The sequence below is a fragment of the Mytilus edulis genome, chromosome 2 (genome assembly GCF_963676685.1).
Source record: "Mytilus edulis chromosome 2, xbMytEdul2.2, whole genome shotgun sequence".
NCBI classification, from domain to species: Eukaryota; Metazoa; Mollusca; class Bivalvia; order Mytilida; family Mytilidae; genus Mytilus; species Mytilus edulis.
Window position 1 is genome coordinate 62,987,857 of NC_092345.1, and position 15,159 is coordinate 63,003,015.

The following is a 15,159-nucleotide window of genomic DNA, read 5'->3' on the forward strand; positions in this document are numbered from 1 at the left end:
CTTTGGTCAATTAGTGATCCTTTTGGTAGTTAAGTAAACAAATTTATTGTGTGCTTTAGTTTAATATGGTCTACAAATGCAAAGAGATGTTGTATATTGAGTAGGATCTGCTTACCCTTCAGGAGCATCAGAGATCATCCCTGTTTTTGGAGGGATTTGTGTTGCTTAGTCTTTAGTTTTCTATGGTGAGTTTTGTGTATTGTTAGTTGTCTGATGTTCTTTTAGCCCTGTCATTGTAACTTTATTTTCAACCTATGAAGTTAAATTTCCCTTTTGTATCCTATAAAAAAAAAGTGAAAAAGACGAATTCAAACACCCTACTAAAACTAATTTCAGTTCCAGGTGACGCTTAGGTATTTCAAACATACTCTCATACATGCGAATAACCTTATCTGTTAAATTCCAACAAATAGAACAATACTTCCACAATGATTAAGAGAGGGTTTGGTGTTGTTTCTTTTTTTAATCTTAGGGCGAACTTAATGAACCAAGTTTTACAAGTTTTTTTAAATATTCCTTTATTTATACCATAAAAGATTTTTAAAAACAATAATAACAATACACTAATAACTAACTAAATGAATTGTTACAACTTCTTAACAACATAATTTCATACATACAGGCTGAACATTTTTTGTGGCAAACTATTTCAAAACCACCTTTTAAAACTTATTCTCAAAATAAAAAAAAATATATATATTTGTACGTCCCCTTGGTATCTTCGGCATCTTTTTGATAAATGAAAAGGAATGCAACCGTTGTTATGAACGATATTGACTTCAAAATGGCGTAGATTCTTTTGACAGAATGGCTGGACCATGCCATTGATAAGTACAAACATCTTCTTTCATTGAGCTAAACACAACCAAATCAAGCACAAAGTAAAGAGTTTTTAAATTCTTATAAATTTGAGAAGAGTTTTGATTATTTTGTGCTTTTTGATACGTGATTGAGTAGAATTCTGACTAATCTAGAGAGATATTTGATTTGTTTATCAAGAATATCACTATCAATTTTGATGTCTTCAATCTTAGAGTCCATATTAGTTTCCATGTCAGATTTGAATGTCTGTAATCTTGTATCGGTTTCTTTGATATTTTTCAAAAGGCCTTCCTTAACCTCTGTTACTTCCTCTTCAGACCTCTCTGATGAGCCTTTGTTTGAAGATATATGACTTCTCACCATCTGTAAAAAAAGTCAAAAGTTAAAAGTATGCTTAGGACTTGTATTCAGTGTTACATGGTTCTCACTAATTACATATTCATAGCATCCTGGTCAACATCTTAATGCTTAAAAATGCAAATGAAAATGAAAGGACACTTCTTTTTTTCTATTGTCTTTTGTTTTAAAACATGAAAGATAGGATATTTTAATTGTTTAGAAATGTCCGTTCCTTTATAATCGGATATCGAAAAGTTTTATATAACTCCAATAAACATGTATAGCCCTTATGCAAGTCGCTTAGTTAAGTTTTTACCTTTCTGAAATCTTCATTACTGGACCCATCTATATGAACATTCTTCTCTAGGCTTTCCAGTTTTTTAACAACAGTTTGAATGAGGTTTTTAGCTTCCGCTTCTAAGAGACTTATCGTTCGGTCCAGTTGGTCCATTTCCTTTGTGTTCTGGTCTTTAATCAAGTCCTGAAGTGTAAGTCGTACTAGAATCGTTTATCATTTGTTTAGTATCAAAATTGTTGTAGAGGACAAGTATATTTTAAAATTCGTTCGAATTTACTACAAATAAATAGAGGAAAGCAAAGGTCAATTAAACAACACTTTCTAAATAAATCAACTTACTATGATTTATGTAAGGGTAATTCAATGATGGATTTAATTGCTTTTTCAATTGGTGTTTAGCGCCTATTTTTGCATTATTGTGCTATTTATTAGCAGTCAATTTTCATTGATAGAGGAAGCCAAGTGCCCGGAGAATCACCAAAAAAAACTGAAAAATCTTATTCGATAAAGATTGTACTCGAGCGCACATGCCATTTGATGGATTCGAACTCACAAAAATCAGTCTCAGTGTTGTCAGACTAGTGATACACTTGTTGGACTACGTGGACCACTTGGTAATCGTGGAAGAGGTATTGTTTAATTCCAGGCAATCATGACAGTAGGGAATTATTTCCAATACACAACGGGGATTGCAACTAGACGAAGGAACGTAGAAAGACATCAAACAAAGAAAATCAAAAACAAAACAAAAAGAAAATCAGTAATTATTAGTACCCTGGATTAACAACAGATAAATCGACTGATCAAACTTCTGAAGAGAAACCATGATAATTATCATAATAGAAAACGAGATAACTGCTAAATTGGAAACTATTGAGAACACTATAAATAATTCAAATTAGCTAACAACAGCTCTTTAAATAAACTTACTGGCGATTAAAACAAAATACGATATTTCTCTAGATACACCAAAAGCCACAAAGCAAATGAAGTAATGAAAAAAAAACAAACAGAGACTAATTACAAGAAAGCTGCAGCTTTTAGCCTTTTAACCGACAGATAACAAAATGCTAAACATCACTGTTACCAACAAATATGTAAAAATATATAATTTTACCAAAACCAAAATGACCGTTGTCTCATTGGCAATCATACCACATCTTCTTTTTTGTAGTTTACATATGTTCAAATCTTGCCAAGAGAAACACAAATTGAGGGAACTGTTGGTTGTAAAGTGACAGATTCACTACATCTGATATTTTGAAGATTGGTTTTCGTTTTGTCTTTTTGAAAATTATATGTGAATTCTGCTTCAAATGAGAACAGAACAAGTCCGCCTGAAGAGGAAATAATTTCTCATTAGAATACTGATTGTTTGCCGAAATATTGATCCACCAAAGTCATCAAACTTGTTGTCGATCAAAATGTACAGCATTTTGATGATATCATCTTCAATGTGTTCTCAAAGGCAAACAATCAGCGAGGTTCTTCACAAAGCAAGCGATTGTGTCATTGTAGGTACTAGTATACATGTATTTATCTTTTAAAGAATCAGATATTGTTTCTGCACATATCTTATACGGAAAATATATATTACTTCTGGTACAAATGAACTATGTCGCGTTATATATCATCCGATATCGGACTTTTTGGTGCTGACTCTGTTTTCTACAGCTAATCGACACCATCAACGATTTCAAAAATTTACAGGAAGACATTAAAAGAATATGAATGGAATTGGACAAAACGATGCATGACATTTCAACCGACCAAATGTTATGACACTTTGTTAGAAGAAAAATAACATGTTTGATATCACTACAATAGACATCAAATTGACATATTTCTTCAAACATTCGAATATGGTGTAAATACCACTAGCGTAAGCTACACTGTGGGAGGCACATTGATGACAATAGAGACTGATGTTTCGAAATTGAGCCGTACCATGTTGGTCCGAAGAATTAAAATCACCAGCGTACAAAGAGTCTATATGACCAATCTTTGAATATAAAAGTGCTGCCTGGATTCCCCTTCAAACTTATATGCAGGAAAATTAGAAAACTTTCAAAAGAGAGCGGCCCGAATTAATCATGTGACATCAAACTAAACTGACTATGTACCTGGATCAATAAGGGTTATTATGAAACAACTCAATCATCCACCACTAAACGAAAGAAGAACACCAGAAATAGCGATTATACTTTTACACAAATTACTGAAAAATTCAGGTCATAGACTAACAGGGGATCTGAAAACCTGCAACAATTACCAATTCCATATGTACAGCTATCATGTATTCAGACAATTAGCCAGAACAGATTAATCGAAATCCATATTTCTTCTAAATACTTTGAAGTACTGGAACTCATTACCATCGGAAATTTTCACAGGAGAGAATAATCAACAGACCATTTAAATACTGTCCTAACGACGTTAACTTTTAATTTGTATTAACAAAAACGTATTTCTAATGCGAATTAGTTAATTCGAATTAGCCAATTCGAATTAATTCGAATTAAAAAAAGAAGAGTGTGTGAACGCGATTAGCGAGTTCGATTCGCATTCGATTCGAATTCAATTCGAATTAAATGTACGTGTGAACGAGGCATTACATAATAAATTTAGTCGATACATTTTATTTTTCATAGAGCATTTGATATTAGTTTAAACATATTGTATTGTCTAAACATATTGTATTGTCTAAACATACAGTAGTATTGGATAAAAGTTGTGGCAACTTAAAAATAATGCTTTCCAAATACGTACAATATACAAAATTTCAAGGTGAGCATCTTCAAAAAAATTACAGCTAGTACTGCACAGAGGAATGGATTAATATCAGAAATTGTTTGGAAACGAAATCAAGGTTTTTTGTTACATATCATAACGTAATAAACGATAAAAAAGTATTATGTTACTTTTAATTTTCATCTTGCAAGCAGCAAACAAATTCGTCAATTATACTTATAATTTGCTTTATATGTGGTGTCCTACCTATTTCGTATTGGTTACATTTTACAAATTCAAATGTGACATCATTTTGAGCCTTACACTGGGTTTTATCCAATACGGCTGTGTATTTTTGTAATGTGTTCGTTTTTATTCTATAGCTAGTCACCACTTCAGTTTAATCATTTAGATCTATTATATAGTCATTTTATAAATTTTACTGTTCACAAAAGTATGAATTATTCTAAATTCTAAATAATAATGATGTACTTGTCCCAGGCGTATTGGTAACATTTTGTTTGGGACTTTTGGTCCTCAATGCTTTTCAACTTTGTACTTGTTTTGGCTCCCAAACTTAGCGTCACTGGTTAGTCTTGTGTGGACGTGGCACACGTCTGGCGTATTATTATTTTTAAACTGGTACATTTGTTGGCTATTATTCATTTGTTTCTCTGTCCTATAGTTTGTCTCATTTATTTGTATTGTAGTCCTGTCATGTAATATTGTTATGTTAATGTTATAATAAACATTGCCACTAAAGCGGGAGGTTTGGCATGCCACAAAACCAGGTTCAACCCACCATTTTTATTTTAAAATGCCCTGTACCAAGTCAGGGAAATTGTCATTGTTATATTATAGTTCGTTTCTCTGTGTGTTGCATTTTGATGTTGTGTTTCTAATGTGTCGTAGTTCTCTTATATTTGATGCGTTTCCCTCAGTTTTAGTTTGTAACCCGGTTTTGTTTTTTTCTCTACCGATTTATGAATTTCGAACAGCGGTATACTACTGTTGCCTTTATTGAGCACCCAGTGTTCAATATTTAAACATGTCGATTTCTACAGGAAAATCTAAGAAATCTGCTCGGTAGATAAAGGTTAAAGGTTTCAAAGTTGTATACAAGAATACAAAAGAAGTTCATACATAACATAGATTGATAGTAAATATACAGCTTATTTGTACTTACTATATGAATCGAAACAGGAGAAAAACTTGGTGAACATCAGTTTGTACAGATTATACAAATAAATTAATTTCCAACAGTGTGCGTTATATATATTGTCTATGTATTATAAAGATTAAATATGTGATTGTATACTGTGTTCCGATTTATTTGACTTATTGGAATAAGAGAGAGGCGAAAAATACCAAAAGGGCCATTCAAATTCATAAATCGAAAATAAACTGACAAAGCCATGACTAAAAACGAAAGAGACCAACATAGAAAACTAAAGACTGAGCGACACGAACCAAACCAAAACCTGGGTGGGATCTCAGATGATCCGGCGGGGTAAGCAGACCCTGTTCCAAATGTGGCACTGTCGTTTCTGTTCATGCGAGTACAAACCCGGGAATAAGTCTAATTGGGTAGGTCTCATTTGTCGAAAGGGGACGGATTGTAGTAACGATATTTGAAACATCATAATAGGAAATACAAGTCCTGAAATATCGTATCAACTGGGAGATATATACTCCATATGCAGGCACTGCTTGAATGTTGTTTATTGAATTGGAAAGTTACCAATTGAAAAGCTGTTATCATGTCTTTTGTCGTAATGTTGGTTTTTAAACCAATCTGCATTGTCAATTTCTAGATGCAAGGCATTATAAGAGGCAGACTTAATTCTTAGTTGTTTCTTGTATCCTTTACCTCAAGTTCGATGGGATAGAAGCGTTCAACATAGTCATTAAATTTTGAATTATTTAGTGAGAGAACATCATCTTCATATAGCGAAAAGTTAAGTTCAAAGATACTGCTAACTTCTTTTCTTTCTTCCTTTGTATTCCCTTTATGAAGTCAACCCCATGTGGATACAGGAACAAGTCCTCACGAAAGGAGGCCAGTTGGTTCCCATGAGAATGTCGAATATTTGTAGACAAACACGTCCTCCAAACGTAATATGTTGACAATTAAAAAAAATCAAGCATCTTGACCATGTTTGTTTCATACTTTTTTTTTTTTTTTTTAAATCAGAGTGTTTTTTACAAAGTAGGATTTATCTCTCCCTTAAACAAAATACTTGTATCTACGTTAGCCATTCTTTTTATGAAACAACGAAGGACTAACTCTGTTCATTTGTCTTTTAGTTTGGAATGGAGAATACTAGTGTGAGGAGTAGAAAAGACAACTGTTGTAATACTAATGCAAGATGAACGAGTCTTAGAATGTATGTACTCTAAAATATCCTGTGAATTCTTTAGTATCAACATCTGATTCACATCATCTCTAGAATAGTTAGTTTAACAATAACTTTAAAGCCCGACTTAGATTGATGCTAAAATTGATGTTAATAGTTTAGACGTTTCTTTCCCAAGTGTATCACCAGCCCAGTAGTCCGCACTTCGGTGTCGACATGAATATGACATGAATATGAATTATATGGTCATTTTTATAAATTTCCTATTACAAAACTTTTAATTTTTCGAAAAACTAAGGATTTTCTTATCCTATGAATTTATTGCCTTAGCTGTATTTGGCACAACTTTTTGGAATTTGGGGTCCTCAATGCTCTTCAACTTTTTACTTGTTTGGCTTACTAACTATTTTGATCTGAGCGTCACTGATGAGTCTTGTGTAGACGAAACGCGCTCCTGACGTATTATAATCCTGGTACTTTTGATAACTAATAAGAGAGGTTTCGTGCAGCACTTGGAAGACCCGGCAATATACCGTTGTTTGTAAGGAAACCTCAGGAAGCTTATGTAGTTGAGGTATCAAATGAAGATCAATGAAGTGATGGACTAGTTCATTTATTCAACTTTGGTTAAAAGATCAAATGAAAATTGAACAGACCTATGATTATAATCATAATAGAAAAGGACAAGGAAAATATCTTTTTTCTTACTATCTTTTTTCTCAAATGCGTTTGTTTTTATTTTATAAACAAATGGTGTTATTGAGCTAAGTTGTATGGTTAAAAAAATATATTTATCTTTTGGAATAACCCTTTGCTTTAATAATGCAAACATAGACCTATATAGTAGCTAACTTAAACGTAATTTTATCTCTGGTGGGAAGTTGTCTCATTTGCATGACATAAGTGGTTTAGAAAATTCCTCAATTCAAAACTAAATATATGTGGGTCAAATGACCAAGTAATCACTGATCGGTACATTTGATTTAGTTACTGAACTAATTATTCCCTTATAAAAGGGTGGTTGTTAATAAAATTTCACAGAATTTAATAACAAAAGATGTAAAGACGGAAAATATCAGATTAGCCTAATTTTGAAATAACATATATTCCAACATAATATGTGTATTGAGCGAACAATCCATGCTCGTACTATTAAACGAAATCGGCCGCGATACGTTCAGATACGTTGGTTATGTATAGAGTAATGTCATGTCATTGGAAATTTCTATTAGAATTTTATTACCATATCATTCTTCCATGTTTTTCTTTCTTCCTTCAGTTTAGTAGTGATGCTGTTGTTTGTTCTCGCTAAGGACTTCAATGCTGCTTTTTTCCACACTTGTAAGGCATTTCTGGTGAACATGTTAGAGGTATGAATTCTACCTCTTATGCTGTCCATGTATATTCTCCTCTTCTCATCCGATGAGTATAATTCCTTCTTGATACAATTAATCAATGACTCGATCTCATCGTTCAGTTTACATAGCTCCAATATATTCTGTAGATAAATTATGGAAGAATGTTAAGATTAAAAACGTATTTGATGTGAACCTGCAAAATTAAATTGGATATGCTCATTTCGCATAAAAATGTGCTACTTAGTTTGATTTCTTTTCGCATATAAAAAAAACCATCGTTTTAATACTTGAAATAAAAAAAAAACAAATGGAAGGTGAATGACATTATACGGATGAGCAATTCGGAGCAGAGGTGGGTATATAAATTCGTACTGTAGTGTTAACATGATTTGCCATAGAAAACTACGAAAATGATTCTGACCCAAAATCAAAATAAGATATGCACAAAGTATCAAAGTAAGCAAATGTCAATAAATTGTTTTTGGGGTTTCGGAGTATTTATATATGATACAAAAGAGGTATAAATTATTAAAAGAATGCAACAAAAATGTTTTGGTAAGGAAATTCCATTTAATAATTCGGATTACTTAAAACTAAAAGGGGTGCATAAAGGCATAATATGTTTGAGATTATGAGAAAGATTAAATAAAAGTTGTATTTGGCTTCCGAAGAGTTGCGGATACAAAATCCATGCGCTGGTAAAGGAAATGTAACTAAAAAATCTGACCCAAAAAATCATCGTAGGAGGACATTGTATTTTATATGGAAAACATTCTCAAATAGTTTCAGAAAATCATGATATTAAAGGGGTTAAGGAGGAGATGCAGATACACATACGTTTTATATAGTCTTATAATGTACCTATATATGAAGTTCCAATTTCTCAAGTTCAAAGTTCAAAAACCTTATCCATAGAAGAATATCAGTACTTTTCAGAAAAAAAATCTCTATTGAGCATTTATATCGCCTTACTTTTAGCCCCAATCATTATTCAGATTAACCAATAAACCAGAGGCTATAAAAGGCCTGTGTCGCTCACTGTAGCTTCAATAAACTTTTTATTTAAAAAAAAAACAAGAGCTAGTTCCTCAAGAGGCTGATTCGCTCACCTTATTTGTTTGCTTAAATTGGAGAAGATTTTCAAGTGTGGCAAATATGATGATCATTTTGTGTAAAATTGTCTTTAATAACTCCTTAAGGTCAATTGGCAATTTTTGTCATTTTAATTTGTTTTGTAGATCTTACTTTGCTGAACATTATTGCTGTTTAGTTTATCTCTATCTATGATAATATTCAAGAGACTAACAAAACACTGCAAAATTTCCCTAAAATTATCACCTCTGTATTGTATCTCGTTAATCTGTCGTCTGTGATCAGAGCCTTTTCGCTGTTTAGGATCATCAGTTGTTCTGCTCTTTGTTTAATCTGCTTAGCCTCATTGGTTGCTTGGATGTATCGTCCGTTGCAATCACTTAACTTTGCTGACATACATTGGACTGCTTGGCTTAACGATTTTTCCAAGTGTGTGTAAGACGACCGCATGTGATTAATAGCATTGTCATTTCTGTTCACCACTTTTAACATTCTCTACAAGAGAAGATAATCATAAAATATGGGCACAGTACTTCATTATAAGAATGAAGAAAATTATAGCAGGTCTTAAAAACACTAGTATTAAATTAAGGCAACAGTAGTAAGTATTCTGGAGTTCAAAAGTCATAAATACATTTTGAAAAAAAAATCGGGTTACAAACCAAAACCGAGAGAAACACATAAACTATAAGAGGAAAATAAAGGAACAACAGGAACACCGAAGTGCAACAAAAACAAACGCCAACATTCACAGAAACGAACTATTCGATTCTTGACTTGATAAAGGACATTTTAAGAAAAAAAATGGTGGGTTGAACCTGGTTAAATGGCAAGCCAAACCTCCATGCATTAATGACTAGCCAAACCTCCATACAGGCCTTAATGGCTAGCCTAACCTCCAGGCATTAAGAACTATTAGTACATTTAAAGGTCGATCAAACGAATGTTCTAACGGTCCGCATCCTTTTCGGAGAATAAGTAATTTATTCATAAATATGGCAAAAATGTACCTGCAGCAGTATTCATAATTTTGTTGAAAAGGAGTAGGTCCAGTAAGGGCCGATGTTGGCCCCAAATTCAGGTTCATCTGATGAAAATTTTTGACACGTTTTAAACACTTAGGTGTCTACTTTAGTAGATTCAATTAATTTATATGAAAGATTTGAACTGATTTAGTCATTAAGGACGCTCACATTCAAGCTTTTAAATGTTATAAATCTGCCATAATATGTCACTTTTGAAAAGTGACTTTTCACATAGTTTTTGACAAAAATGAAAGTGGCCGCATCCGTGTTCATCCTCAATCTTTATATATGTTAGGTATTATCATCAAATACAACTTACTTTTAAGTATAAAAAAATGAACACAAATGCGGCCACGTCCATTTAAGGCGGAAACCGTCTAAAATTTAGCTCAAATGCTAAAATTATGAAGATTTCAGTAATTTAGCATGACTTAATGATGCTAGTATAACCCGCCAAATATGCATTGTATTGTCAAAATCAGCCCTTATGTATGTAACAGAAGTATTCTACTTTCCAATAAATGGCTAAACGTTTACATTTTGAATTTCACAATTTTGTAAAACTGCTACATTTTGGGGCCAAAAAGGGGTCTTACTGAATCTACTCTTTTACTTAAATCAAATTCCCGACACACCTTCATCGTGTGCATTAAATTTTGCAAAATAACACTACCCTACCTAAAACAAAGTGTCTGATAAAATAGTGAACAAAATAAAAAAAAATGAACAAAAACAAAAACAAATTAGGTCAAGGTGAACTGACATTTGCCTGATTACACTGTTGCAGATTGAGATTTACACTCATCTAGTAGTCAGAGGCGGATTAAGAGGGGGGCCCAGGGGGCCCGGCCCCCCCCCCCTTTTTGGGAAAAAATTGGTTGCTTATATAGGGAATCATTGAAGCGTGACTGGAGCGGGCCCCCTCTTAGGTCAGTCAGTGGGCCCCCACTTAGGCAAATTTCTGGATCCGCCACTGGTAGTACTGACTATTTTCTGTTTGGGGCCACTGCTGTCTTCCCGAATTACTACATGTATTTTTCAATATCGTTATGTTAGATAGCGGTCAGACACGCTCTCAATTTCAGAACTGAAATCCAATATCTGATTTCTTACTTTTGCTAGGCTTTCAGTGGTGTTCATAAGTTGTATACGGGAGTGTTTATCACTTGATCAATACTGGTTTGATGGAAGGAGTTATTTCCATCCTGGTAGTTTATAACACATCTAAAGATAATATGATTTATAATCTTGGAATTGGTCTGACGTAATGGAAATAATTCCGAATTTATTTATTTTCAAACTAAAGAATAAAGAAATGAAGGTCCCACCTATCCAGAATCTCGTATGTTTAGTTCTGGTTTCACTTCTATTTTCTGTACTGGCATAATATTAGATTTTGTTTGCTGGTAGTACAAATCTAGAATGTTGTTTTCTTTTATGGTTTCGGTTACATCTTTTTTGATGTTGTGCTCGCTCGTTATGATAGATATTTGTACGATATTATTAAGGTTGATGATTCGAGTGTTTCGTTTTTCCAGTTTTAATAATATTCAGGAAAATTGAAGTCGCCCATCAATATGTATCTGTTCTATATGTGCCTTTCTTTATTAAGTGGAAGGAATGTTAGCCTTATTGTTAATGCGAACATTACAGAATGGCACTTAATGTTATATTGACAAACCTCGAAATCTTCAGTGGCAGTTTTTACTGAAGTTTCCATGGTTCCAATAATCCATTTCCTTTGAAGTTTAAGAGTTTCTCGGAAAAACTGCACTACTGCTGCATCCCGACTGTTACGAGGGAGTGCATCTTCCTGGTCCAAAGAATGTGCGGATGTTGTAATAGAGTTATTTCTACCGTCGTCAAGATGAGAACCATGTTTGAAATGTTCATATGATGGTCGGTTAGACGCCATTCCTGTTTGCGGATAGATTTTTACCAGATGACTTTCTTTTCGATTTTGGCTATTGTGCGGACATTCGTCCTGGAGACCTTTTGTTCCTCGTGTTGTATTCATTCTACATACAGATCCACTTTTATCCATGTCGACGTAGAGATAAGGAATAATTCTTTAAATTTGTAGCTAATATTTAAAAAGAAAATGTGTTAATGATTTGCTAAATTATCACCCTGAAAGTTTTCAATTGATTTTCCGAGCTTTACGTGAGAAGACCGCATAAAAACACCTGCTATATAAATGTCATTTGAAAATAAAGTACTCCGCATAACAATCCCTGAATGTACTAACATGCAGTCTGCAACTTAAACTATAGGCGATTGCATAGCATACTCTCGTGAATGAATTCAGTCGTAAAAATACCAGAGAAAATAAAAAGAAAATAAGTAGGAAGAACTTTGAAGACAGGCATTTAGCATTATAAGGAAAACTAAAATTTAACAACTCTAGTACGGTTAACCAAATGGCGAGACATAACTTTACATTTTAGAATGCATATGTATTTAAGAGAAGCTCCAGAACAATTTTCTAAACAAAATTTGTTTTACCTTACAGACTATCAAAGGGCCACGTTCTCTAAATTTAGTTTATCGTTCTGCTGATATATAGCCCGACAATTCCTATGTCTTTTAACTCTTATATTGTTAACTCAAATGTCCTTGATGTAATGGTTTTTTATTTGTAAATTCGTCTCCCTATCACACTGCAAATAATGTAAAAGTGTAAAGTGAAGGCCATTCAGAAAGTACATGTATCAAATTAGATGATGATTTATTTGCAAATCACGGTTAATAGAAAGATAAAAAAATAAGATAATAGTCTGGCAGATATAACAGAAAAAAAAAACGATTTTAAAGTAGGCTTATACATGTGTCTACACAGCTGTGCTAATTTTTTTTATATTACAGACGCCTTGTCAACATATAAGGTTTGCAATTGAAATATCTCAAACCATAGATATAATGGCTATTATATCTATGCTCAAACATAGTCAGCAAGTTTTTTTACTAGTAGAGAATTTGATCCTTATGAAACACCAAAATTAAAGCTAATTTGCTCCACCAATGATACTGTGAAAAAGTGATATCAAGAACTTCGAGGTCATCTACAAAATCTGAACTACAGAAGAAAAGACATTGATAGAGGTTCCTCTCGTGTTTACAATATCGCCCGAGATGAACTATTACAATTAAAAGAGAAAATGGTCCAACAAAGAGTCCTGTTCATGCTGACTTGCCATCTTATGCTTGACATATTATCATACTTTATCCGCAAAATTCGAAAGAAATAGAAAATAAATTCTTAAATATCCGAAATCTTCCATGATTCGCACGTTTAGGCTTTCATTTGCTCAACAGCATTAAAGTATCACTGGTTTTATCCTCTAAATAAAGATTTCCCCGAACCGCTCGTGATGGCTTCACAGCCCAAACAGCCTTTAAATCTCGCTGGTTTCATCCTGTAAAGCAGGCACTTAATTCGTCAGTAGTCTATTGCTAGAGTTGTGGGAAAAAGGATGTCCGACTTCCAAGCAAAAACTGCACATCCAGACTGTTTACCTGCTAAACACACAAAGGCAGAATTTGATTGACTGACTATTTCCATCATTAACCACAACACTGCTTGGACTTGGGATTTGAGAAAAGGAAAAAGCTGTTGAATAAGAAATTTTAAAATGTCAGGGGTATCCGTGGATTGGAACCCTCTTTTTGCGATCAATACTTTTGAATGGGGATATATGGTCAGCCCCCCCTCTTTTCCCGTGTATGAAGCCCCTGAACGTTCGCACCAAATAGGATAAATGGAATGATGTTTTTTTTCGTATATAAAACAGTGCTTACCACCGCAGTTTGGTGTGTTATCAGTTTCATTTTCGATGCATCTATAGGTATATGCAGCAGCCATAGGCGGATCCAGGGGGGCCTGGGGGGCCCGGGCCCCCCTTTCGTGGGAAAAATTTGGTTGATTATATAGGGAATCATTGAAGCATGACTGGAGCGGGCCCCCCTTAGGTCAGTCAGCGGGGCCCCCCTTAGGTAAAGTTTGGATCCGCCACTGGCAGCCGGGTTGTATATTATTAATTTGCGTGAACGGCTAGATATTTTTGATGATACAAACGTGGTTTGGTTTTTAATTTGTAACACGGTTAAACAGGTTTTAGGAAAATCAGCATAAAGTCTTATAAAGATTCATATTACATCATTAGTACGGTGACCAGGCCCAATATTTTTAAAATTTAATCGTCAAAAACACTATATGGCTATATTATATATCGTTGGATTCGGAAATATGAATACTTTTGGAAAATCGATGTCGTCAAAAAGAAAGGTGGTAACAGTTTTGCATAAATTAAGGTCAAAGATCAAAATATTGTTCACTTTTTTTCTTTCTATATTTTCAAAATTGAAAGATATCAGCAGCATTTTGTGTTAAATTTTAAATCAATTGGCATTGAATTATCTCGAAAATGTAAAAAAAAAAAAAGAACTGATTACTTAGTAATTGATTAATTCTGCAAATTGGCGTTTTTCAAAACTCTTGTTCAATTATACAAGGTCAATACAAATTCCGTTAAAGTTACAGTAGTTACCTTGCCGGAGACATCCAACCTCAGAAATAAATGATAAATGTTGTTTCAATTGAGGCCTTCTATTCCGAATGTTTATTTTACAAAAGCTCATGCATGTAAAAGTGGGACGAAAGATACCAGAGGGACAGTCAAACTCATAAATCGAAAATAAACTGTCAACTTCTGGCTAAAAAGGAAAGAAGACAGACAGACAAACAAAAGAACACATGACACAATATAGAAAACTAAAGAAAAAGCAACACTAACCCCTTCAAAAACTGGGGGTGATCTCAGGTGCTTCGGAAGGGTAAGCAGGCCCTGTTCCAAATGTGGCACCCGTCGTGTTGCTTATATTATTACAAATCCGGTAAATAGTTTAATTCGGTAGGTCACATTCATGAAAAGGAAGAGGATTGTATTTACGACGTAAGGAACATATCCGATATCATTTGTAAAACGGTTATTCCATAACGGTCAACCAACTCGTGATGGCGTCCGTAAAATTTATGAAGGGTTTATTTCAACTTCACTAATTGGAACTCTTGGTTTAATAGCTTATCATGAAAATCATGATAGGAAATGCAAGCATGGGAATATCATATCAATTGGGAG

General features: G+C 33.6%; 1 protein-coding gene across 1 annotated transcript; it reads right to left on the reverse strand.

The window, feature by feature from the left end:
- Positions 1-924: 924 nt before the first annotated feature.
- Positions 925-12,163, reverse strand: LOC139510950 (paramyosin-like). Its single transcript, XM_071297506.1, has 5 exons — positions 11,703-12,163; positions 9,243-9,491; positions 7,790-8,044; positions 1,478-1,642; positions 925-1,185 (listed from the first exon to the last, which is right to left on the reverse strand). The coding sequence occupies exons 1-5, from the start codon at positions 12,063-12,065 to the stop codon at positions 925-927; spliced, it is 1,293 nt and encodes a 430-aa protein (XP_071153607.1). The 5' UTR covers positions 12,066-12,163.
- Between the last annotated feature and the right edge of the window lie 2,996 nt (positions 12,164-15,159).

Excerpts from the sequence above, each read along its gene's own strand:
- LOC139510950 (XM_071297506.1), bottom strand. The coding sequence starts at position 12,065 with ATGGATAAAAGTGGATCTGTATGTAGAATGAATACAACACGAGGAACA. Across the intron at positions 9,492-11,702 it reads CTGCCACTGAAGATTTCGAG|AGAATGTTAAAAGTGGTGAA; the intron begins GTTTGTCAATAT and ends CTTCTCTTGTAG. Across the intron at positions 8,045-9,242 it reads TAACGAGATACAATACAGAG|AATATATTGGAGCTATGTAA; the intron begins GTGATAATTTTA and ends ATTTATCTACAG.